This window comes from Achroia grisella, unplaced genomic scaffold, assembly GCF_030625045.1.
Source record: "Achroia grisella isolate CSIRO2021 unplaced genomic scaffold, CSIRO_AGI_Agris_v1 utg511, whole genome shotgun sequence".
NCBI classification, from domain to species: Eukaryota; Metazoa; Arthropoda; class Insecta; order Lepidoptera; family Pyralidae; genus Achroia; species Achroia grisella.
In genome coordinates this window covers 6,247,542-6,274,713 of record NW_026712905.1, presented here as the reverse complement: position 1 = coordinate 6,274,713, position 27,172 = coordinate 6,247,542, and the positions used below count along the sequence as shown (strand labels likewise).

The following is a 27,172-nucleotide window of genomic DNA, read 5'->3' as shown; positions in this document are numbered from 1 at the left end:
ATTTATTTGCGTAGTCACATTCCCTATAAAATAATTTTGTCATCTCCTTCTGAATACAGGGGTTCGGCAGAGCTTTTGTTTATAGAGATCGACTTTAATGGGACGAAGGTTGCTGTTGGAGTTGTCTACTGTCCACCATTAACAGATTATTTCAGTGACCTTGATGACGCCATCGATATCATTAATACATCTTATAATCACGTCATCATCATGGGTGATTTTAATACTAACCTGTTGAATGACTCGGTGCAATCAAATAAGCTAAGGTCCATCTTCAATTCTGCGGATCTGTCTATTTTATCTTTAAAACCGACCCATCAAAACACCAACACGGACGATTCCTGGCTGGACCTTATACCTCCTTTATAGATAACGTTATTGATTATGGTCAAATCTCGGCTCCAGCATTTTCTCGTCATGATCTCTTGTTTCTTTCATACAAAATTAAACCATCTAAGCCAAAGCCGATCATCACCAGTGTTCGTAATTTTAACAGAATCAATGGCACATTGTTTAGACGCGATGCCGCAATTATTGACTGGAAGCCGTTGTTAGATGTTACCGACATAAACACTAAAATCTCCTTATTTAACTCAGAAATCTTATGTTTATTTGATAAGCATGCACCAGTTCATGTCGTGAAATTACGACGTCCGCCTGCTCCATGGATTACGGACGAAGTGCGTAAAGCAATGGCAAAAAGAGACAGGGCTTTTCGCACTTTTAAAAGGGAAAGAAATGCTTTAAACTTCCAGCACTTTAAATGTGCTAGAAATCGCTGCAATCAGATGGTAAGGGCTGCAAAACGCCGACATATCCACAATAACGTTTTAAATTCTCCTTCAACAGACGTATGGAAATTCCTCAATTCTCTTGGTTTTGGAAAAGCCCCAATCATCTCCAATTCAACTGTTCCAGCAAACGATCTCAATAAGCACTTTTCCTCTATAATACCATTCAATGTAATCACAAAACAATCCACCTTACAGGAAATTAAATCCATGTCTGCACTTTCTTCCGACTCTTTCACGTTTTCTCCAGTAACTGAGGACGACATACGTAAGGCAGTTTTATCCATAAAATCAAATGCTAAAGGCTATGACGAAGTGAGTAGAACTATGGTCTTTTTCTTATTAGACACAATCCTTCCTATCCTTACTCATATCGTCAATTTCTCTCTATCTTCAGGCAGTTTTCCCAAATTGTGGCTAAAAGCATTTGTTATCCCTCTTGCCAAAGTCTCCAATCCAACTCTTTCCAATCATTTCAGACCTATCTCTATTTTGCCTTTTCTATCGAAAGTTCTTGAAATTACGGTACATAAACAAGTATCTTACTTTATAAATAATTGTAACTTCCTTACTCCTTTCCAGTCTGGTTTTCGGGCTAGTCACAGTACTACCACTGCGTTACTTAATGTAACTGAAGACTTCCGTGAAGGTATGGAGAACACTCGACTTACTATTCTAGTTCTAATTGACTTCTCCAACGCCTTCAACTGTGTTGATCATGACTTAATCCTAACCCTACTTTCTCAACTCAACTTTTCGTCTTCAGCACTGGATTGGTTCTCTTCTTATCTTCGTGGTCGCCAGCAGGCCGTTCGCTCCGGGCAGGACTTATCTGACTGGTGTGAGTTGGTCGCCGGTGTTCCACAAGGCGGTATTCTTTCTCCCCTCCTTTTTTCTCTATTTATTAATCTAGTTGTCTCCCATCTCAGTTGCTCTTACCACCTGTATGCAGATGATTTGCAACTTTATGTACAATCGGACATTAATGACATCTCTGCGGCCGTAGACCGTCTCAATGCTGATCTCGACAACATAGCTCGTTGGTCCCATCGTTTTGGCATATCGGTTAATCCGAACAAATGCCAAGCAATAATTATAGGGAGCTCAAAACTTCTCCCAAAATTAAACTCGGCAAATTTGTATGTACGGTTTGAGAATAATATCATCCCTTTCTGTCCCAGCGTAAAAAACCTAGGTCTTCTTATCGACCCGACACTTCAATGGCATTTGCAGGTAGCGGAGATATCTCGCAGGGTCACAGGTATTCTCCGTGTTCTATATCGGTTTAAATTCTTTCTCCCACCTTCCACTAAATTGCTCCTCGTCCAATCACTTATACTTCCGCATTTTGATTATGCTGACGTGTGTCTTACTAACCTCTCCCAAGATCAGTTGAATAAGTTGGACCGTCTCCTTAACAACTGTATCCGGTTCATTTTTGGACTGCGAAAGTATGACCACGTCTCTAAATTTCGCTCACAACTTAAATGGTTGTCAATTCGTAACCGCAGAGACCTGCGTATCCTTTGCACACTCTTCTCTATTATTTTCGACCTTTCTTCTCCTACTTATCTGAAAGATAGATTTCGGTTCATCAGCGACTCCCATCCCCGTAACCTTCGCTCAGCTCATAACCTCCTTCTCTTTACTCCTTCCCATCATTCAACCTTTATGTCCAACTCTTTCACAGTCACGGCAATTAACCTTTGGAATGCGTTACCTGTAGACCTGCGCAGAACACAGAGTAAACCCATTTTTAAAAAGAAACTTTTTAACTACCTACTGAGTCGCCAGAATGAGCTATAACTGTTTGGTGTTGAATTATGAGTATTATATTCATATATGTATATATATATTTATATATATGTATATATATATTTATATATATGTACATTATATATCACATTTATATTTATATCGTGTATATATTATTTTATTTTATGTAATTTTTGTATCCATATCATACATAGTATTTTTATTTATTTATGTATATTTTAGTTGTATATTATATTTATATATCTACTATATAGTTTTTATTGTCACAGTTTTTCGCCACTACTGCCCTACAACGCTTTCTATTTGTACCTAAAGGTTAGCTGGTAGAGAATGCCATATGGCATTAAGCTCGCCTTTTGTACACGTGTTTTTTGTACAATAAAGAATAAAAAAAAAAAAAAACACTATTGCCATTCTCGTTTGTCATTTAAGTATTTAGTGAGCAATAGTTTAACAGATGTAGGTAACAATAGGATGAAAGAAGGTGAAAATGTAACAATATCTGTTATGCTAGGTTTCTACGTGTAAACCCGAATATCGGTTTATTCTTCTTCGACTCACGATTTCGTCCCGTACCTTTGGAGCAACAGTTTATTGGTGTCAAAGAAGTCGGCAGTGGCGGTGGTGCTCATCTAAGACAGGTAAATTCCAGCTTCGCGCAGATACATCACATCTTTGAATTGTTTGCGCGCTTGTCATAGGTAGGCTTTTGTGAGACACCTCCCCTTCACGAAATTTCAACTATAATATTTTTGTTAATAACTAAATTTGTGTGTTTTAATACTTGTTGCATGTATTAGATTTTGAAATGTGATATCACGAAATTTAAGACGAAGACCTTTGTCACACAATATATTTTTTTGTCGAAAAACATGTAACGTAATTTATGGAAGGCTATAATTGCTATGTCCATCCCACTAAATCCTATTTAAAAAAATATATATATTAATTCATTTCATTCATTAAAAGAAACATCCTACATCCCACTTTGATTAATTATATTTTATGCATAAAACATTACTTCGATTTGTCAAAAATAAATCCAAGTAAATGCGAAAGTCAGTGTCTTCTGATTATTACGGTTTCATGACTAAAATAGCTCAATGGGTCTTAATAAAATTAGACACTAAGATATTTTATATCACAAACAGGGATATAGGCTATCTTTTGTTTAAAAAACGCTATGGAATTCCCAAAATTCTTAATTGCTACAAATATTATATTATAGCTACAAATACATTTTACATATTTTTTTATAGCTACAAATAATGAATGAAATATGTTACGATAAAGCGGTAGATATGGTACAAAAAGGTCACCAAGTGATGGTATTTGTTCACGCACGTAATGCAACGCACCAAACCGCCATGATACTGAAAGAACTCGCCCAAAAGAAAGGTCATCTCAAGCACTTCGAGCCTGAAGACTCCGGTGGCTTTTTGAAGGCTAAAAAATCAATATCTACAAGTCCTAATAAACAATTGGCAGAGTTATTTGCAAGTGGATTTGCATGTCATCATGCCGGAATGTTGAGAAGTGATAGGTATGTTTTTATTATATATTTTTGTAACATTTATTATTGTTATTGTTCTGATAATATTACACTATGTGTGTAAATATAATGTGCTAAGGCTTTATTAAATAAAAATCTATAGAAATTTCATATTAATTGTTTCACATTTATGTTTTTAGGAACATGGTTGAGAAGTATTTTGCTGATGGTTACATAAAGGTGCTGGTGTGTACTTCAACCCTAGCCTGGGGTGTCAACTTGCCTGCGCATGCCGTTGTTATTAGGGTACGTCCTTCACTTTGGCATCACCTTTAAGAATAGGCATCACGTGACGTAAATATCACATAATAATTAGAGTTCTGGTTTATACCATGTGACATGCATTTTATAACTTAACTTAAATAGGTATTCACTGTGTAAGCTATAGTTTTCTTGATCATAGATATTTCGCGCCAACTATGATACCGTTGAATTATGGTCATATTTTCTAAACCATAAAAATGAAACAGTTTTTTATTCCGCAGTATTTTTTATGCGCGTGATGCTTTGCCAATTTTGAATTCATCTTTTTGTTTTTAATTTAATAATTTCTCTGATGGTTCCCACTTAATATGATTTTAGATTATGAATTACCACACTCAAACATTTGAAAACGTTCTGTGACAAAAAATAGTGTGAATGTTATTTGAATGTAATCCGTACGTTTCTTTCAATAGGGTACAGAAATCTACGACCAAAGTCACGGCACATTCGTGGACCTCAGTATTCTGGACGTACTCCAGATCTTCGGTCGCGCTGGCCGTCCACAATTCGACACCTCGGGAACTGGCATCATCATCACCACGCATGATAAATTGACACATTATTTGAAATCGATGACCAATCAATTCCCTATAGAGAGCAACTTTATCAACCTACTGGCAGATAATTTAAACGCTGAGGTAAATATTGTGGGTTAGAATCAATAGTGAAACGCTTACGTACCTTAACGTTTAAAACTTACGTACGTCAATAATGTCAATGTGACAAAGTACTTGTGTGTAAATTATTTAAAGTAAATGTACGTTTTTTGTTGTCTAGGTATGAAAGTATATCTGTACTAATATTATAAACAGACAAAAATTATGACTTTGAATGATCGGAATAATCTCTGGTACTACTTATCCGATTTAGAAAATTTATCAAAGAAGGCTATACATCAACATGCTACTAGCAATTAAAATATGTCAAACACAAGTGACATAATCAACATTGATACCCATACAATTCTACTTAATTTATGTTTCATTGCTCATTTTGGTTGTATATATATTTTTATTACAGGTTGCACTTGGTACAGTTACTAATATCGATGAGGCAGTGGAATGGCTCAGTTACACGTATCTCTTCGTGCGAATGAGAATTAATCCTCAGGTAATTAACAAAATTTTCAAATAGACAAATAAGAGGAAACACATTCTGCTGTTATTCTGTATAAATATAATTGATATAAATAAATCCAACATACCACGGAACAAGCCAAACACCCTCATTAAAGAAATGTAACAACTACATCTTTTCCATCATTGCAGTCGGTCAGAAATATAAATATTACAAAAAGGAGTCGGTCAAATTCAAACTGGGTGTAGTTTTTCTTTTTAATGAATTATAACAGTATGTTGCACTGGCCTGCACTAACGGTGTATGCTGGCGGAATATAAGTCAATGATGATAAAGTCAGGTCAGTAAGCCCATCATGGCGAAGTCACAATGAATTAACCATAATGTATTCCACGTGGTTGTCAACCTGACATGGAATAATAACATAGCATAGCATGGGTCAATAGTCCTGATTAATGAAATGAAAAAATCCTCGAAAATTGAAAATTCTATTATATTTTTAGTGATGTATGTATATCTATTTGTTTAGGTATATGGGTTAACATACAATGACGTGCAAGACGACCCAATGTTAGAAACAAAGAGACGTGAATTGATCACCGCAGCTGCTATGCAACTCGACAAAACCCACATGATACGCTATAACGAGCGTACTGGCGACTTAAATGTAACTGGTGAGTACTAAACATGCGGTACAGTAACATTATAATAACACTGTGTGCACTGTCTCGGCCGGTCTCCTTGAGGATTTTCTCCAAGATGGATACTGAACAACTGATATAAATACTTTTTTTATATGCGCATATATAGAGCCGCCGTAAACATGTCGTCAGATATAATGATGAGATCTATACTATATTATTATAATATATTTATATTCAATTGACATTAACATTATTATAGATCTGGGGCGGACCGCCAGTCACTACTACATAACGTGTGAAACAATGGAAGTGTTCAATTCTATGGTTCGCAAGTCTATGACGCAGGCGTATGTACTGGAGATGCTTACACGCTGCTCCGACTTCCAACAATTGAAGGTTTGTCATTTTTTATGTATTCATTCATGATTTCAAAGCCATGCTTTTGTCGTTGGAGCTCATGTCACTTTCCACGATCCTCTATCATGCTCTTTAAATATTGAACCGGCGACATTTTTTTTTAATTTGCTTGATGTAACTATACCTTTGTTTTCCCCTCTCCATTATCTTATTTTGGTAATTGCATCTTGTTTAGTTTCTGTAGATCTGTTTGCCAATCGACTCAAACGACTACTACAATAAATTGTAACTAATTTAGTACTAGTGACAATCGTTTCATTTTCCTTTTTTTTTTCATGAAAATAATCTAGAGATGCAATCCACGCAGAGGTGTCAAACTCAATTGTGCAGACGGCCATATATTAAATTTAGATTGTGTAGGCGGCACTTATTAAAATAAATAAAATTATTGTAACAATTTATTTTTTTAATTATATGATAGTATATAATATACGTTTGTTATAAATTACATTGATTGATTGATTGCGGGCCTTATTGATACAGCCCGAGGGCGAATGTGGGCCGGGACGCATTCGCCATTCTATCGACCTTTCTATCTTTGACATGACTGATATAATGTATATATGAATAATATTTACTCTTTATCTCTGAACAATCCCAATTCATTCACACCAACAGGTCAGAAAAGAAGAGTTAACGGAACTGTGGAACCTAAAGGACCACTACTGCGAACTGCGCATCGATGACCCACCTGAAGATATACATTGGAAGATCAATATACTGCTGCAGACTTACTTGTCTCGCGGACGAGTTAATGGCTCCTCCTTACAATCTGATTTAAACTACATCAGTCAGGTATCTTTATAAAAAAAACAACTATTACATTTTACATAAATGATCAATATCTTTTTATGTTCTATCAATAAAATACAAAATTTGTTATTAATACAATAACCACTTTAATTAGCATAAATAATTTTGTTATTTAACAATTTATAAAGTATGTCAATTCTACTACTACTTACTGAAATCAACTTACTTTGGTCCTTCGATTCGGATAGTTGTATATGTTTCCTGTTACCTACATTATTTTATCTCCGTACTGCACATCTAATTTGTTACGCTAAACCTTACGATCTTTCCACATGCCCAAACTAAAGTGGCATGTTATTTCTAGGTTTTACTAGCTCATCCATTCTAATCAACTTGCTTATTTTATAGTAACTAGTGGTGGGCAACCACTAGTTACAAATTTGGACCGTCATTCAATTTTAAATGTTCATTATGCTCTATTGTCATAGACAAAATTATTATAAATGTATATATGTACCATATGTGTGCATGAAAGTTTGTGTAACATTTATTTTATTAATAAAAAAAATTGTTTCTGCACTTCTGCTCCATGTAAACTTTGTGACAAATTTCATACTCTTCCATAGCGTTACTTTGCTTCACGTATTAATATAATGATTATAATGAAATTTCAGAATGCTGTACGTATAGTTCGCGCACTATTCGAAATTACACTCCGCAAAAACAACGCATACATGGCGGGCTTATATCTCAAGATGGCGAAGATGTTGGAACTCCAAAATTGGGATTTCTACAGTGATATGCGACAGTTCAATTGTTTCACTATCGAGACACTCAAACATATTGAATATCCCATGTTGAAGCCGGATCAAATTAGAGATATGGACTGGAAAGAAATAGGTGAGAATGTTTTTAGTATTTACACGTGAGCTGCGTTGCCAGTAGGTTATACGTGCCTTGCGATACGAGTTTTGGGAAGGGCAGTTACAAGGACTAAAGGTGGCACGTGTAGAAAGTACTTGTATGCTGCTACAAGAAGTTAAATGTTAGTTAAACTTCTTGTAGCAGCAGTTCTTCTAAACTAAAATGTGCAACGGCAATAAATATTTCACAAATTGCTTGCTGAAAGTTTGAACTTTCTTTTTAATTTGTGAATAATACAAACTAGTAATATTAGGTATTCTATTATCTCTCATTCTTATTCTACCCAGGTAGTGTTTGTATTAATCCATCTGCATAGGCACTTCTTGGTGCCATATTCTACTGCGATCACCTCTCGATCACCCTATGTTATACAATCGTCTTAAAATAATAATAATATAATAATAATCTTTATTTATAGGTGATTTGATAAGAAACCCTAAAAACGCTACTCATTTAAAGAAATGTGCAGATGAGTTCCCACTATTAGAAATGGAAGCGAGTCTACATCCAATAACACGAACAGTTCTCAGAATTCGTCTTATTATTACACCTAATTTCAAGTGAGTCACATACTTTATTCATTTACATTACATAGTATAAAACAAAGTCGCTGTCGCTGTCTGTCCCTGTGTATGCTTAAATCTTTAAAATTACGCAACGGATTTTGAAGCGGTTTTTTTAATAGATAGAGTGATTCTAGAGGAAGGATAACAATATTAATAATACCCCTGAACAATTCACACAATGTCATCTAGTCCTAAGGTAAACAGAGCTTGTGTTATGGGCATATAACTGATATAAGTATTTAATAGAAAACACCCAAACGGATACAAACAATCTAACTCGGGAATACAAATATGTGACCACCGAGGCACTGTGATACACATATTATTACTTAATACAGTAACTATAAGAATTGGTTGATGATGTAAATTGACAAAAATATCCATTCTTGAAAGGATACTTTGTTTACATTTTCTTCGCTTAACCTACACTATGAGTATTTCCTCTATGTATATTTTGACATTCGTCTCTTATTAACCGTAACAGTGGCAACATCAAAATATAAATGAATGTCCTCTTTTATTAATAATACCTGTGGTCAATTCATTCTCACAACTACATTTACACCCAAGCTGAGCAGAGATTATTATATAGTATAGCTATGGGTACTAGACAACTTGTAAAAATACTTAATACATAATATACATAGAAAATACCAACACCAACATACACAATAATTAATACAAAAAAATTACATAGTGCGAAGAATCGAACCCGCGCTATTGGATGTAAGGTGGTATGCTTAACTGCTAAACCACCTGGGCCACTAGACTGTTAACAAACACTATGTTTTGTTTTCATTTATTTATTTCCGTGATTTATTCGATGCAGATGGAATGACAAATATCATGGCAAAGCACCCGAGGCATTTTGGATATGGGTTGAAGATCCTGATACTGATATAATGTATTATCATGAATACTTTCTTATAACGAAAAAGCAGGTACCTACTTTAATTTATAAATAATTATTTTATCTAGTATGAGTATTATTCTTTTTTGTATTTCATAGTTGTGTCTTTGTATCATTAAATAATTAGTTTTATTTCTTTCTTGTTGTCTTTTTTGACATACTATCCTATCATTGGGTATCACCAATGATATCCTAATATTATGAAACAATAATTTTTCATTAAACCTTATGTTTATATTATAACGAGAACAATTGTGTATGTACATACATTTTTATGCATATTAATGGAATGGTGCACTCGCCTGCACTAACGATTTGCAATGGGCGGCCACCAATGGAGTAGGATAAGATGTTCATCTTATCCTCCTCCATTGGTGGCCGGCGAGTGACAAATTCACCAGGAATTTGTGATCATTGTTTCCAGAGAGAACAGCTTGAGGGGGAGATCTGACATGGTTATTGCTAGCAATAGGGTATCAGTCCAAATTACTAACAATCCCCTTTTCCCCCATATATTTTGTTAAATATTTAATTCACAATTTTTAATCAATATTGTTCTATGTAAATTAGATGAAAATCATTTATTTTTTTATAGAGGTATGCTATTTAGATTATTACTTAAATATATCCTCGGATAACTGTATCTTCTATTGTTTTTAGGTTATTACCAAGGAGCCACAAGAACTTATCATTACAATCCCGATTTCTGAACCTCTTCCCCCTCAATATTACATCAGAGCTACTTCGGAAAGGTATTTATTACTAGTCCACTCTCCTCTCTTTAGAATGATTACTAATATTTTAAAGTTTATGAGTATGAATGGATGGATGGATGGATGTTTGATATTCTTCCACGCAAAAACTACTGAACGGATTTGATGAAACTTTATAGTCATATAGCTTATACATCAGATTAACACATAGGCTATAATTAAAAAAGATATTATGTAAAATGAGCCAGTAAAAGTTAAGGAAGTGTAAAGCAGACAAAGTTACGAGGGTCAGCTAGTTTTATATAGTTCTATTCAGTGTTTTAAAATATTTATTGTTTAGGTGGCTTGGATCTGAGAGTGTGTTGCCGCTAACATTCCAGCATTTGATACTGCCAGAAACACATCCACCTCACACAGGTATTTCTAATTTAGTTAAACTTATGATACACACTAGCGACCCGCCCCGAGTTTACTTCATGAGATCATTTATTATAGGCGACTCTTATATTTTCGAAAATGAAATTGCAGTCAAATTCTTAGAATATAATAAACTTTCTAAGAATGAATTTCTTTACTTAAATAAAATTATGAGACCGGTTTGATAGTTTTTAAGGTTATGCAACTCAAATAAAGTATATATCTTGCCACACGTCTTGTTATACACAACATTATATAATTTCTATTATGCCTCCATGTATAGTGGTATATGGGTATAATTTCTTACATCAATATATATAGGTACATCTTTACTAAAGCATAAAAACGTTGTAAGTTTATTATTATTCATCGTAATTCTATACTTATATCAGTCGTCTTGTACCCATGACAGAAGCTCTGCTTAGCTTGGGACTGAGACTAGGTGACGCTGTGGTAATTGTCCTGAAATATATTATAAAACTTTTAGATCTGCTGGAACTTCAACCTCTGCCTGTGACAGCACTAAACAACGGATCGTTCGAGATGCTGTACAACTTCAGCCACTTCAACCCCATACAGACGCAGATATTCCACTGTTTGTATCACACGGATAATAACGTGCTGCTCGGCGCGCCCACTGGCTCAGGCAAGACGATCGTCGCTGAGGTCGCCATGTTCAGGGTGTTCAATGAATATCCTGGATGTAAGGTATGTGTGAAATTGAATGAATGGACGCTATATTAAAAACTAACTGTAATTTACAACTATGTCATATATATTTGAAATAAAACAGTATATATCCATTCCGTGAGGCCATGGCGAATTTCAGTGCTTTTTATTTTAGATAAAAGATGTGTATGTCCGTCCCAAGATATCATGTATCATGACATCAAATTATTAAAATCCATTCTGATATTTAGTCATGAAAATTCAGACACGCTTTAGTAATACTACTAATATGGAAAATAATAATAACGGAGCACAATTCACACTTGTATTAAATATATTAAATGTGACAAAGTCATTAGCTAAAACTCTTTATATATGAACTGTGTGAACCAAAAGTTTTTGATCAACATAGTGACAATTTCTATTTTTTTTGTCAATATAGTGATATATATAGGTACCTAACTTCTTACTCCGCCAGCGATCTGGCTTAATGATAAATAGATAGTAGTCCATAACAAAATCTATACGCATAACTCTTTGTAGTGGTGTTTTCTTGTTATTTAGCTATTTTATATTTACCTACATTGTATTATGCTATGTTATGATAGCTGAATAAATAATAATTATTTAAATATAATTTCCAGGTTGTATACATAGCGCCGTTAAAGGCACTAGTAAAAGAACGAATAAAAGATTGGAAAGTACGTCTCGAGGAGAAACTAGGAAGGAAAGTTGTTGAATTGACAGGTACTTATAATATATAACTAATTAGTCATAATAGTATAATATAGTCATGATAGGGACCGGTAGAAGATGGGCCCCAAATAAGAGGAAAGGTAAGGCAATGATATAATATATATTATACATGTAGACTTGATTATATTATAAAGAACTGATTTCTTTCATTGATATCGTTATTTAAAAATATTAACCCAATTATCTATAAGGTATTTTTCGTATCATTATAAAGTCACTCAACTACTTTGATTTTTACATTAAACACTCCAATTCCGCCCGGGAGTAAAAATTATAAATATACCCTGCGAAACATTTTCATGTCAAGTGTTACGTTTGATATGACGGGCGATATTAGCAGATCCTTTTTGATTACCCGATCGGGATAGTAGTTGTGACGGTATGTATGTATAAATTATACCTATTGTCTTATTTTACAATTACAATTTCCTAGGTGATGTGTCGCCCGACATTCGATCAATAAAGAACGCACAGGTTATAGTCACGACTCCTGAAAAATGGGACGGCATCAGTCGATCCTGGCAGACAAGGAACTACGTCAGGGATGTAGCTCTGATCGTTATCGATGAAATACATCTACTGGGTGAGGATAGGGGTCCCGTCTTAGAAGTTATTGTTTCAAGGTAATAATTTTTACAATATCAATATTATAGAGATAATATGGGCCTTATGGTTCTTTGCTAACAATATAGTATAAAAAAATGCTGTTAATAATGTTAATGACAAACTGCAATTAATAGTCATAAATTACATATACTTATACAGGTAAATGAACTTGAAGACGTTCTTACGTTTATAGTGGTGGTCAGTAGATTTTATATATTAATAATGTTGCGCTTATTAAATTTATTCATCCTGAATTTCTTTAACATCATCATAACAGTGGAACCGCTACTATAAATTCAAAAACGATTTGCCTGTAATACAACAAAATTATGGTAATCTAATCCTGTTTATATTTTTGAAAAGAAACATTTCTGTAACTGAAAGAGAAACATAAACATATTGTCAACTAATAACATTATTAAATTTATAAAATTACAATGAAACTACACAAAATTATATTTGTATGTTATTAATTTGCTCTATGGCTCATACTCGGCATATGTTGTGACAGCTTACTATCACAGCCTTGTTATTTTGTTTAGTTTATAAGTGACCACACGAACGCCTGATACCCATAAGATTGATAGAAAGAAAAACAATAATAATAAAATGTACATACTAACAAACACATTTCTTCTATTTAGAAGAATTTACTTTCGGTAAGTAGATATTTTCATCCTAATACAAGTGTACAAGAGTTTTGACTTCCGAAAATCGGTCATAATACTATGATGAATAAGAATACAATAATTCCACTACATTGTCTTAATTTTCCATATCATTTAAAGAAAAGACAATTAACTAATACATACACAACGTCAACTGGTTCTACATACACTAAATATATCTTAATACTTAATAGAACCAATTTCATCGAGTCACATACGTCACGACGTCTACGGATCATCGGCCTATCGACAGCGCTCGCCAATGCGAAAGACCTCGCCAACTGGCTGAATATTGGCGAAATGGGGCTGTACAACTTCAGGCCGTCTGTACGACCCGTCCCATTAGAGGTATTCACATAATTTATTTAGAAACCAACTACATACACAATATACAAAACAAAGTGCAAATGTAGTATAAAAAACCTTCACTTTTGGTATGGAATTACACATTAAATACTATATTTAATGTGAACTTATAGATAAACATATTTTATAAGCATAAATATATAAACTTACACACGAGTACATATTATATATATAATATATATACTAGATAGTGGTAGACAAAAAGAGAAAATTTAGATATTGTTGAATTACAGATAGAGATTATGTAAGTTATATGATTAAATGTGTTCACCAGGTACATATATCAGGGCATCCAGGCAGACATTACTGCCCGCGAATGTTATCCATGAACAAACCGACGTTCCACGCCATACGCCAGCACTCGCCATCGGCGCCTGCTCTCGTCTTCGTCTCCAGTCGACGTCAGACCAGGTATAGGAGTGATGAACAAGTACCCTGTCTGCTCAATTCTTGTCATCAAATACCATTGACAGAAAAAAAGAACTAGCATACGCTAGAACAACTGCCATATGCGAGCCATTGTATATAATTTGCCTTAAACATGTAAAAAAAAATTATGCACTGTTACAAATTCATTCCGTGCACAATTTTAAGTAATCAAATGTAATTGACTAGCTGAATTCCCCGGCGCTTCTTGTGTGTTTTCGGGTTACCTATGTTTATATATGTTATGTTGTTTATATATGTTATATATGTTATGTTGTTTATATATGTTAATACCACCGTAATTATCTGTGTATTTCACCATTCAACCGAAAGAACTTCCAAAGCAAGCTGATTGGCAGTTGAAAAAAGGAGACAGGTACCCACGCAGACGACTTAAAAAACTTAAGCCGAAGTTTACCTCGGTAAAAAATGATAAATAATCATTAGATTCGAGACATTTATAAATTTTGTTATACTCACATTTATATAAATATATTATTAAATGTATAATGAGTAAGATATAGATATGTATATGTATGATTAATTTCAGATTAACAGCCCTCGATCTAATCGCATATCTAGCAGCTGAAGACAACCCGAAACAATGGTTGCACATGCAAGAATCGGAAATGGAACAAATTCTATCCAACATCCGAGAATCGAACCTGAAACTGACGCTCGCGTTCGGTATTGGCATACACCACGCTGGCTTGCATGAGAGAGACCGGAACACTGTTGAAGAATTATTTATTAATCAGAAAATACAGGTATCTCATAATTTAACATTTTTATTTATTTCGAAATAAAGCTGTTTAGCATATAAATTGACTCGCACTAAATTTCGACTATAATGTAATTTAAAATATAACTGTTTTTCCATTCCATTGTATGAATTAACTGAGTCGTTTTTAATTGGATGCACATGCTTACAGAAACATTTCTACATTGAAGTAATTTATATAAAATACCAGATTACTTATTAGTAGCCCCTGTTACTGACTAATAATCTAGCTTTCTATATATATTGGAAAACCAGAAAAAAACTGTTCCAAACAAATAATGAAAACAAGATCCTCTTTATATATTATTTACTTTGGATGTACTTACAGTTTAAATATAATACTGTATTAAGTTAATTTCGACTGTAGATAGAATATAGTATTAATTTCAATTTATCAAGGTCCTAATCTGCACAGCGACGCTGGCTTGGGGAGTGAACTTCCCAGCTCACTTAGTCGTAATTAAAGGCACAGAGTACTTCGACGGCAAGCAGAAGCGATACGTGGATATGCCCATCACTGATGTACTACAGATGATGGGCAGAGCGGGCAGACCACAGGTTAGTTATGTCTAAAATATAATATTAAAAATATATGAAAATCCGTATAGCATCGCCGCTAATAAGCCTGTTTCTTTGAAAATGAATTACTGACAGTTGCAAATTTAAACTTTAATTTCGTACGTTGATATGTGCCTCAATGAATGTATACGCTTTAAATGGATTTTAAAAAATGCAACTGGTATCCAGTTCATTTTACACGTCCCTATTATATCGAAAATAAAATTTATCCTTATTATATTTTATTTTTAATTAAATTTGCGATAGTAAAAGGTAGCAATATCGAAAATTGTTTTGAATCCTATTATATTATATTATATATAATAGGATTCAAAATTATACTTCAATTATATTAAAATATATTACTACATGTTTTAGTATGACAATGAGGGTGTCGCTGTGGTACTAGTTCACGATCAGAAGAAAAACTTCTACAAAAAGTTCCTCTACGAACCATTCCCGGTGGAATCTAGTCTATTGGAGGTGCTTGCTGACCACTTGAACGCGGAGATTGTTGCAGGTATGTAAAATATCCCGCGTATGTATGTGTACATGACTCATATCAATCAATAAAAACGGCTTAAAATATTGAAACAACCTGGAGTATAGCACACCGCTTTAATTCCGATGATTACGGGTGCGTTTCTTTGCACGATATAAACATTTGTATTCATGAGTATGATTGTTTGTATCAATCTCAGTGTTCTCTATATTTATTAAGTATGTATTTATAAAAACAATATATGTAAGTATTTATGTCAGTTATCTATCATAACACAACACAAGCCCTACTTACCTAGGGACTGGGTGGCACTCTGTATATTGTCCAGGGTAAATATTATTATTATTATTTGTACAGGTACTGTGCATACAAAACAGGACATCCTAGACTACATGACGTGGACGTATTTCTTCCGCCGGCTGCTGAAGAACCCCTCATATTACAACCTGGAAAGCTTGGAGCCGCAGGATGTGAACCGGTACCTCTCTAACCTGGTCCAGACCAGCCTCGATGCACTCTCTCATGCCAACTGCGTAGAGATCGAAGAGGTACTGTTGTCAAGAGGATTCGGATGTCAATCCTCTTTTAGATTTATATTAATTATGCACCTTGTTTCTTTTCTCTAGAAACTTATCATTTTTTATGTTAATGTTTTTGTCTGCGATATAATAAATGGAAGTCTTATTCACGATATTGAAGTCAAAAACAGAATTGGGACATAAATTAATCCATTATGTCCCCTCTCAAATTGCCAATAGTGTATTTTATCGCAAGAGTTATAAAAATATAAATTAAAAATAAATACCATCTTACTAAAAAAGCACATGAAGTACAAAATTAGTATAATTTCTAAACAAGAAAAAACCTCGTTACAAAATTATTGAAATGTGTATCAGTCACATGTATATGATGTGATAGTGACTCATAAAAATGCAATCAGATTCAGAATCTCTTTTAAAAATTGCGATATATAAATAACTTTATAGATAAATGATTAGATTACTGTCGTACTAAATTATTACAATTAAGTCGTTAGGTCACATTAATTTTATTTTAGTATATATAAAGATATTTTAAAATTAATTTTAAGCTAATTCACCAATATTTTTCAGTACAAAAGAACTGAAAAATCTTTGTGAATTTGTAAGTTTAATACTTCTTTTCCATTTAAATTTGATTATAATAATAAATTATATATATCAGTTTATACTAGAGCAATGCTATCGCATAACATACATAAAAGAAAAACAAATGCTTTCTCCATTTTGAAATTAATATCCCAAAATTAATTAACGCCTGAACAAATCCATAGCACGTCGTCGAATCACATCAGATATATTATGAGGACTTTGTAACTTATTTTGTAAAACTAGAGTTTAAGGACACGTCAGAATATGTGACTGTCTGTCACTAATATACTCCACTATGATATATATACTCAGGACCAGCGTACAGTGCACAGCACTTGGATGGGACGCATCGCCTCGTACTACTACCTCTCGCATCACACCATGGAGCACTTCAGCTTGCATTTGGCACCGTCGCTGGATGCCGACGAACTGCTAAGGGCGTTGGCAGACTCGCACGAATACGCCACACTACCCGTCAGACATAACGAGGATGTACTTAATGGGTGATTACAATATCTCTTATTTATTTTATCGGAGTAGCTGTTATTTTGTATGTGTCCATTTCAGTACTTAATAGAGTTATTTGTCACACATGCTAACGGTAGCGGAATTAAACAAAATACCTTAACACAACTTACAAAGCAAGCTGCTTAGCGTCCGAAATAGGTTATAATGAGGCAAACGTACAGGAGTATATACTAATTTATTTTGGTAAAATTCGCTATGTTCCCACGTTTTTATTTATTTTTTAATAGTGACTCATTCGGCTTCTCATGGCTACAATAATTTTAGAGCTAATCTCTATAGCTTTATTACACTTATATCTTTTATGTTTTATTAATACTACATTATATATTTATTTATTTTTCAGTGAATTGTCGCAACAGCTCCGACTACCCGTGGATGTGTTGTCGCTAGATTCGTCCAATGTGAAAGCGTTCTTGCTCCTACAGGCGCATATGACGCGCGTGCAACTACCCAACACGGATTACTTGACTGATACTAAGTCAGTGCTTGATCAGACCATACGTATACTGCAGGTATGTATTGTCCTGTGCTGTAGTCTTCTCAAGCAACTTTTTTTCGAATTCTCATGGAAAACAGTATTTGAATATTCTAATCAAAATCATTATCAGCATACAGTGAGATATCAAGTGCTAGAAAATGATCTATATTTCCCTCTATAGGATATGGTGTTTTATATGTATGACGGTATTTTGTGTCCCAAATGTCATAATTTTCATAGAAGAAAATATGTAAATGACATACGGTCGTATATCCTGTATGTGCTGTCAATTTATCTACATTCCCTTCTACATAGCATTAGATAGATATATATATATTACAATAATGATTGAATTTGTGATCTAAGTGGCATTCAGATTTTTTCATGCAAGACAATATTGAATATAAATATTCCGTTGATCAATTGGCCTCAAAAAAAGCTTTATTTTTTTCTGCATCGGTCGCAATATGCTTTTTTATATACAAATTTTCTTTCAGGCAATGATTGACACATCAGCAGAAAACGGCTGGCTTTCCGTCTGTCTGTCGTGTCAGATGCTTATGCAGAGCATCGTCCAAGCACGGTGGCCCATTGACTCACCACTCACCACATTACCAAATATTGATTCTCATCATTTATACATATTTACGCAAATGACGAAAGATACAAATAAACCTTGCATGATGTTAAATGGATTGAAAATAGTTTGTATGAAGAATTATGAACTGCTGGCAAAATATATGAGAAGAGAATTTGAAGAAAGTCAAATCGAACAGATATATAGAGTAAGTTACTTATATTTACATCTGATTTAATAGCCATAATATTGCAGCTTTACGCTTGTTAGCTCAATATATACGGAGTTAAAGATATTGTAAACTGTCCAAGTGATAAACGCAAAAATATACATTCCCACATTTTCTGGGCATATGAATAGAAAGTGACAGATGAGCGGAAGACCTAATGCAGATGGCATTAGGTCCTCAAATGTAAACATTGATCCATCACCGGTGTATCAAGAAGAAATATAAATGGACATAGTTTTTTGTGTCAGATTCAAACTTAAACAGCCTTCTAAATTAACGGGCCCTCGCATCGCATTAGTTATCTCTTATCTCAATATCTTGGAACAAATAGTTTTAAGAACTTAAGAGTAGTGTTTTTTTTTATTATAGTTCTATTCTTTGTATATACATATAGTTATTTGTAATTCCAATATTTAAAGAGCAAAACATATTATAAAATAAATGGAATAAAGAAGAAGCAGATGACGATGATGATGATGTTGTAATTGCAATAATTGTAAGAGGAGAGAACTGGTAATTAAATTATGGTTTCTACTTAGTTTAGGTACCAGGGATCAATGTATTATAAAATGTAAATATCGGATGAAATAAAATTATTAGTATTATTATTATAGCTATATAAGCGTATTTTTATTTTTGATCCGTAGGTTATTTGCGACCTCCCTACACTGAATATAAAGTTGTCTGTCCGAGGGATATGGTACGATAGCGACTGTGAACAAGATAAGCGTCTCCCGCAACCACCCAAAAGTGACCAGTGGATACCGGTACATGCTGACCAGGTTTGTGAAACTTTACTTACATTAAGAAGTTATTAATGTCATGTCTTGGCGGAGTGCTAAACCTTACTTCGATTCATCGCGCGGTTTTATTTATATTCATGAATATGATTATTTCTATTGGTCTGGGTGTATTCTATGTATATTTTATAAATAAAAAAATATATTCAAGTATATATCTATATAAGTTCTCTAGTACCGCTTATAGCCTATATATAAAAAAAGCATTATCCTCCATCAGGAATATACGCTACTAATAGAGATGAACCGCCGCGGTGGTAACCCTAGCAACGTGTATTGCCCGCGGTTCCCACGCGGCAAAAACGAGGGCTGGATCCTCACTCTCGGCTGCCGTGACCTTGGGGATTTATTAGCACTCAAGCGGAGCCCCGCTGCCCGGGCTGCTCACGTTACTCATCTAGATTTCCACACGCCACCAAAAACAGGTAATTATATATATATATATATATATTAGGGAACAATCAACCGTAAGCTTGCCTTTGCTTTCCCCCTTGGGAAAGGGGATTGTTAGGAATGTGAACTAATAATCCCGTTGCTAATAATGTAACATGTTAGGTTGACCTCCACGCGCAATAACTAGAAACCAACGTGATAAATATTCCTTGTCAATTTGCCCGATGCCAACTGGCCTGACCTCATCTTCATCTAATTATCCGCCACTGGTACCCCGTCAGTGTTAACAGTTAGCGCATGCGGGAGTACTGTTACATTGTCATCCATTAAAAAAAACTGTAATATATTCTAGGTGCTATGCAAGATACATTTTCAAGTGTTCCTGAGTATATTATTATTATATGTATTTGTTTATATTGCATCAACTTGAGCTAATAATATAAAATGGCGGGCCACCGTTGAAGTATGAGATGATTCACCAGGAATAGACTACAATGCTTTTGAGGAGTGACTACGTAGAGGTCAACTTGACTTGAATGTACCGTACACTGCAAACTACGAGGCCCCTAGACTCTAGTCCATTGGAATGATAAAGGATATTTTAGGAGTGACCATTTACGATAAATTGACGGTCTAATGTGACTGAGTTAAATTGCTATATTGGGCAAAAGGAAAATCTGAAACTGCTTAATATCATTTAGTAAAAAATATATTTAATGGTTTAGTATATCATTTGAATTCGTCTAAGAATAAAATACTAATCTTTAAAAATAGCCATAGCTTTACTTTAATTTGCTTTGATAATACTTTTATGTGATCGATCCTTTCACTAATATTGCTTATATATATAAAGCTAATATTATATAAAGTTTTCTATATCTTAAATTGTAGCAGTAATTATTTCTATGGATATTTGAGATTATGTCCTGTATGTTATATGATTATACATTATATTTGATACCTATTGTATTATTAAATAGTGTACTATCACTTAACACTTCGTTGACCGGTAATTGTATCCATTAAATAATACTGGCTATATTGTTACAATTTGAATAGTAACTAAATGAAATTAAATAAACAGGATATATTTTTTATATAAAAATGAGTTATCTTGTTACCAGTCAATAGTGTTAAAATATCCTAACTTTACATTAACAGTAACAATGTTTATTTTCAGGTCGCGTAATTTACACTATATACATTATCAGTGACAGCTATATGGGGCTAGATCAACAGTATGATCTACAGTTGGAAGTGATAGATCCTCTACCCGTCGAGAAAGTCGACAACATATATAATACATTTGACAAGACTGTATTGGAGTAAATTTATATTTATAAATAAATCATTTTATTATTGTTTATTTACTTTTCATTTAATAAGTGACGCTTTAAACTTATTGCATTATCCTGTACACTATTACACAGTTAACACCATTGTATGTATACTGTAAATAATAATAATGGACATAGGATGAGTTACTGCAAAGTCAATATATATGACAGTAACATTTCTACAATAGACTTCAAGCTCCCTCATTAACCTTCAAACAACAATAAAATGTAAGATGATATTATATAATATTAAATATTCACAACAGCCCAAATGCTACACCATATGCAGAAGAAAGTAGTTAAATTTACATTACAGAAATAATTTCTATAACTATAGTGCATGTATATTATTCTACAATGATATTGGGCTAATATAATCTGGGATGTTGGCTGTTTTAAAAAAAAAGCCTGTGGAATAAAAAAAATAGTACAATTTATTTATAACAACACACTAACAGCAACATTTTAGCAACAATTATATATTTACATAATGCATTTAGATTTAGCTACTAACCATTCACATTACAAAACATTATAAAGTAAATGTGTTAGATAAAGTATTAGAAAAGGACATATTTACCATGTACATATGTATTTAAATTAATATATAACTGAATATTTATTCTAACATAAGTACATATATGATTTACGAAAGTACTATGATACTAATAAAAGGACCATCATAAATTTTTAATAATAAATACAAAAGCAACTATTACTACAGCACTAAATGTACAAGATTGGCAAGTTGCAAAATTTTAATATATATGACACATAAATTACTGCCTACCAAAAATAGTAGATGGTTCTTCACACCAGACGTTTAAATACTCGGGACCAGATTAACTTAAATTAAGCAACTACTTAGGGGGCTTGTCTTGCTAGGAGCACAGAGTATCAATGCATGCTGTCCATTGATAAAATATACATATGTATAAATAATGTAAATTAGTTCAACAGCATATTTTATGTTATACTATTATTATATAAACAAAACTAGACTTAGTTATTTCTTCACCAACTTGAAAAAAGCAGATAATGTTCAAATAGGTGGGTTTTTCAGCAATATAAAAATTATCAGCTCTTGTTTAAAAAATATTCCATCTATGTATAGATATAAAAGAGCATTGAGTTACCTCCTTTTAAAACTTTTAAGAAATATACATGGACAATGTATTATATTACTTAGGGGACCTGACATAGATAATACAACCCTGTCAATAGTATAATGTATTAATTTCTATAATAACATAGAATAATTGAAATTACCACAATGATATATCAGTAAATAATGTATTTAACAAAAGTAATACTTAATAATTATAGAAGTAAAAAGTAAAATAAAGCACTACATTACTACAATAAATAAAAACAATCAGCAAAATTATGTAGGTGCCCACACTTTGGGCATGTAGAGAATATAGAGTGCAAGAATAAATGTACTTAAAGATACTTAAGTTAATAATTCTTATTGACAATAAGATCTTTGGTTAAGTACACTCTCAAACAACATCAAATATTGTTGGAGAGTCAACATTATGTTATTTATGTTTCTTCTGTTCATACTCTATAGCTCTTGCTTCAGATATGAACTGTCTCTCTCTAGTCAATATACCATCAAGCTGTTCAGTGAATGCATCAAACGAGAACTTAGTTTCAAACCTCTTACGTCCTGCCTCACCCAATCTTTCACCAAGCTCTGGGATCAATATTAATCTGCTCATAGCAGTTGCAAATGCTTCAGTTTTTGGTTCACAGAGGGACCCGGTAACATCATTAACTATTGTCTCTGTTGGGCCTCCATTATTTACAGCTATCACTGGCTTACTGTAGTACATAGCTTCCAGAGGAACTATACCAAAATGCTCATTAGACGGACTGTAAACCAATGCTTTGCAGTGATACAGAAGGGATACCTTTTCAACATCTTTTGGAGACTTCATAAATGTCACTTTATCTTCAATATCTAATTCAGCTGCTAAGTCAGTCAATTCAATGTAGTGCTCCATATTTTCCAAATTTATTGGATCAAACCCTCCAGCCATTATTAAATGCACATGATCCCACTCAGATTCACTTATAATATGTTTCAAGTGTTCAAATGCTCTTAGAATCAGTTGTAAATTCTTTTTCCTTTCATACCTATTTATAGATAAGAATAAAAACTTATTTGTACCAACAGGGACAACTTCTTTCAATGGTATAGGTGTTGTGCTCTTGAAGAACTCTGTGTTTATTGATGGATAACAAATATCTGGAATATCTTTGATTTTGTGAAATGCATCCTGATAAACCCTAGCTGTGAATTTACTGTTAACTAGGACCTTATCAGCTTGAGATGTCGTCAACTCCTCCAGCCAGTTCAATGGTGCTCTGTACAGCTTTTTAAGGACCCCTCCTTCAGAAGTCAACAATTTATCTGGATGATGGCAATAAAATACGACACGGAATGGCCCATGGGCCATTTTCAAAAATGGAATACAAAGGGATATTAAATCACAAAATATAAGCGTCGGTTCCTCTACGGGTATAACATACCAAGCCAAATATACAGCTGCATAAACCATGCGCACGTACGCACAGGCCGCCTTAAATCTACCAAATAGAGATCTCGGTAACCAGTCGCCTACAACTGTTACTGGAAATGTTCCGTCTCTTGTCTCCGCAAAACAGTGACTAGCATCATGATGATTTGTATAGAAAGCAACCTCGTGTCCTTTCCTTTTGAAAGCCAATGCGGCATCCAGTACCAGTCGCTCGGCACCGCCGATACCCAAATCTGGGTGGAGGAATAATACTTTAACCATTGTCACTACACCAATTGTCTTTGTAATTTATTTATTATACTAATATTTGTTTTTTTATTATATAGATAGTAATTATAGACCACTGAACAGTTACATGTGCAAAAAAAATTAGTAAACGTACAAGTAAAATTTAGCCAAGTAACATAAACAAACTTCAAACTAGACTTGACATATATTTGACAGTAAAATACCAATCGATGGTTTTTAGTCCATCGATATATGTATATGTCGATATGTATGAATAATATTTTTTTCTAGTCCAATAACTAATTATTAACTTATCTAGAAATTGCTATAATACAGTCAAATAATACAAAGTACAATAATAATATAGTACATACATGTATAATGCAGTACAATAACTGATTCGAACAGTCTAATCATATGGACTATTTTACCTTACTAATATGAAATCCCGTAAAAATTCAAATATTTTTGGAAAATCGGGAGATTATAGTCTGCGTAATATCAAACTAGCTGTCTGTATAAAGAAGTCTAGGAAGATCAGCTCAGGTCAGGTCAGGTCCCGAGGGTGGATTGAGGAGCTGCGGCCTCGCAAACGGGTTAAAAAAATTCAGTCACTTCAGACCGGTTCAAATGGCTATCAAATCATATGTAGTTAAATTTATGTATTGGAAAAGATAAAAAATAGTCAAGCTGGCTGTGGCGCGGTGGTGGTTAGGTGATAGCATAGCAGATTTTGTATTTGTCTTTCTCTAAAATTTGTTACATAAGTTTATATGCTTGGGTATATAAACTTAAGTAACAAATTTTAGAGAATTTGTTTACATACCTTCTATTGGCACCCCCCACCCCCCCCGCGAAATATTGGCACCTATTTTGAATAAATAAATTTGTCGCTGTTACGTAGTGGAGTCTGTCCGCTGACATAATAAAGTCATATAACAAATCGGTGTTTAATAATAAAAGACCTTATACATTTATAGTGCATTAGTTAATTTATATTAATATACATAGTCTGTTTTGGGCTTAGATAAAGCTGTATAAATGTAGAAGCCTCTATTAATGTTTTTACGTTTCATAACCTTCTACAGAATATTTAAATATAATCCTTATCATTCTTATTATCTATACATATAAATAAAATTAGAGTGTCTGTTAGTAATATTGAAATAACAATTTTTTACTACATGCATATGAATACATCAAAATAACATTTTTTCAATTTTTGTGTCTGTTTATTCAGGATAATCTCTTAAATAGGTGGACCGTTTCTGACGGTACTTTTTTTGGCAGGTAGCTGATGTAATAAGAAGTAACTTAGGCTACTTTAATTTCAGAATAAATTCTTTTATTTTAGAAAAATAAATTTAAATTCCATGTGGATGAAGTCACGGGAACAGCTAGTTATTAAAGAATGACCAAAATTTTATTTAAGCATTCTAAAACTTAAACAATATAGTAGATAATATTTACAATTTGCAGTTAAAAGGTGCTCCTTAGGATTTATTAGTTAATCTTCAAATAAAGCATCTAAATGATGAAACATATTTTATTTCATAATTAATGGTATTATAAAATTGTAATTATAATTCATCCTTCCGTTCAATTTTGACAAGATCTACATGGAATGTAAGTGTAGCAGACTTTGGTATCTTAGGTGGAGCTCCAGCATCTCCATATCCCAATTCTGGGGGTATGACAAGTTTTCTTTGTTCACCCTCGCACATCCCCATCAATCCCTGGTCCCAACCTTTAATGACCTGACCAGAACCAAGTGTGAAGGTAAGTGGATTGCCGCGTGGTATCGAGCTATCAAATTCAGTTCCATCGTCCAGTGTACCCTGAAACAATATTTAAATTATTGTTTATATTTAATGCAGAATATAATAAAAAATATCACAACATAATATATAGAACTTCATTATCATATCATAATTTTGAACTTAGACTGGGCCATCACTCAACAATAGTTTTTTAATAATTAAAATAAAAAGTACCGTGTAATGCATATGAAGCAAATCCCCCTTTTTACTCTTGATTGGACATTCCGAAGGTCTTTTTTTAATACCAATTTGTAATTTTTTTTGCGCTGGTGAGTTTCCAAAAACAACTTGTGTAAATAAACTCAAAAATATTAAAACAAAAAGCATAATTTTACACAGAGTGTTAAAAGTAGGTTCCATGTTTAGTATATTAAATGAGAATTTTAATGTTGATGTAAACAAATGTTATCACTATGAAAAGTTCTAGTATTCAAATCAAGCAGGCAATTTGATATTAGTTAATATTAATATATTTTATATTGTAATGAATTGATAATTATTCAAAAGACAATCCAGTATACACCCACGATACACCACAGGCAAAGAATCGACAACAGACAGCACCACAGAGTCACAACGTATCAGAATGTCAAGTCTATCTCTGAAGAACTTGTATCCATGGTCATGAATAAAGAATTGTGAAAAAAAATAAAATTACAGTCTATACCAAAGAGTAAAGGAAATATCATAGTCTATACTTCTCAGGACCGGTCATGGAACTAGAATACATAAAGAATTTAGTATTTTTTCAGCAGAATCTTTGGCTATTTTAATAGCCAAAGATTCTGCTGTTACATACACAACATACACTTTGTTATATAAATGATGATAGGGGCAATTGCAAAAAATGGTTTATTGTCACAGACAGTATGAGTGTTTTAACTCCTCTTCAAAGTAGCAAACTGCATTATAAAACCAATTATATCATAGATAGCATTAAGCAAATATTATATGAGCTCTCATTGGAGTG

The 27,172-nt window shown here is 33.4% G+C and overlaps 3 protein-coding genes across 3 annotated transcripts in view; 1 reads left to right on the top strand and 2 right to left on the bottom strand.

Moving 5' to 3' along the window:
- LOC131846628 (activating signal cointegrator 1 complex subunit 3) overlaps positions 1 to 21,633 on the top strand; it is a 28,905-nt gene extending 7,272 nt beyond the window's left edge. Inside the window, exons 11-38 of the mRNA XM_059195980.1 lie at positions 3,082 to 3,208; positions 3,827 to 4,110; positions 4,260 to 4,365; positions 4,797 to 5,021; positions 5,404 to 5,493; positions 5,990 to 6,134; positions 6,364 to 6,500; positions 7,140 to 7,316; positions 7,949 to 8,174; positions 8,617 to 8,758; positions 9,594 to 9,705; positions 10,335 to 10,426; positions 10,728 to 10,804; positions 11,292 to 11,512; positions 12,118 to 12,220; positions 12,663 to 12,852; positions 13,698 to 13,851; positions 14,144 to 14,280; positions 14,846 to 15,062; positions 15,476 to 15,634; positions 16,013 to 16,154; positions 16,494 to 16,684; positions 17,579 to 17,769; positions 18,138 to 18,306; positions 18,770 to 19,057; positions 19,726 to 19,860; positions 20,099 to 20,303; positions 21,452 to 21,633. Coding sequence (XP_059051963.1) covers positions 3,082 to 3,208; positions 3,827 to 4,110; positions 4,260 to 4,365; positions 4,797 to 5,021; positions 5,404 to 5,493; positions 5,990 to 6,134; positions 6,364 to 6,500; positions 7,140 to 7,316; positions 7,949 to 8,174; positions 8,617 to 8,758; positions 9,594 to 9,705; positions 10,335 to 10,426; positions 10,728 to 10,804; positions 11,292 to 11,512; positions 12,118 to 12,220; positions 12,663 to 12,852; positions 13,698 to 13,851; positions 14,144 to 14,280; positions 14,846 to 15,062; positions 15,476 to 15,634; positions 16,013 to 16,154; positions 16,494 to 16,684; positions 17,579 to 17,769; positions 18,138 to 18,306; positions 18,770 to 19,057; positions 19,726 to 19,860; positions 20,099 to 20,303; positions 21,452 to 21,600 — 4,591 coding nt within the window. The 3' untranslated portion in view covers positions 21,601 to 21,633. The remainder of the gene's footprint in view (positions 1 to 3,081; positions 3,209 to 3,826; positions 4,111 to 4,259; positions 4,366 to 4,796; positions 5,022 to 5,403; positions 5,494 to 5,989; positions 6,135 to 6,363; positions 6,501 to 7,139; positions 7,317 to 7,948; positions 8,175 to 8,616; positions 8,759 to 9,593; positions 9,706 to 10,334; positions 10,427 to 10,727; positions 10,805 to 11,291; positions 11,513 to 12,117; positions 12,221 to 12,662; positions 12,853 to 13,697; positions 13,852 to 14,143; positions 14,281 to 14,845; positions 15,063 to 15,475; positions 15,635 to 16,012; positions 16,155 to 16,493; positions 16,685 to 17,578; positions 17,770 to 18,137; positions 18,307 to 18,769; positions 19,058 to 19,725; positions 19,861 to 20,098; positions 20,304 to 21,451) is intronic.
- Positions 21,634 to 23,068: 1,435 nt separating this feature from the next.
- LOC131846626 (alpha-1,3/1,6-mannosyltransferase ALG2) lies at positions 23,069 to 24,562 on the bottom strand. The gene has a single exon (XM_059195979.1). It carries the CDS (start codon positions 24,413 to 24,415, stop codon positions 23,150 to 23,152), a length of 1,266 nt encoding a protein of 421 aa, XP_059051962.1. The 5' UTR covers positions 24,416 to 24,562; the 3' UTR covers positions 23,069 to 23,149.
- Positions 24,563 to 25,918: 1,356 nt separating this feature from the next.
- Positions 25,919 to 26,771, bottom strand: LOC131846515 (peptidyl-prolyl cis-trans isomerase FKBP2). The gene is made up of 2 exons (XM_059195838.1): positions 26,377 to 26,771; positions 25,919 to 26,220 (listed from the first exon to the last, which is right to left on the bottom strand). Exons 1-2 carry the CDS (start codon positions 26,560 to 26,562, stop codon positions 25,963 to 25,965), a joined length of 444 nt encoding a protein of 147 aa, XP_059051821.1. The 5' UTR covers positions 26,563 to 26,771; the 3' UTR covers positions 25,919 to 25,962.
- Positions 26,772 to 27,172: the final 401 nt, after the last annotated feature.

Bases quoted from the DNA above. Each gene is read 5' to 3' on its own strand.
- LOC131846626 (XM_059195979.1), bottom strand. From the start codon at position 24,415: ATGGTTAAAGTATTATTCCTCCACCCAGATTTGGGTATCGGCGGTGCC.
- LOC131846515 (XM_059195838.1), bottom strand. From the start codon at position 26,562: ATGGAACCTACTTTTAACACTCTGTGTAAAATTATGCTTTTTGTTTTA. The intron at 26,221-26,376 runs GTACTTTTTATT...ATATTGTTTCAG, and splicing joins TGCTTCATATGCATTACACG to GGTACACTGGACGATGGAAC.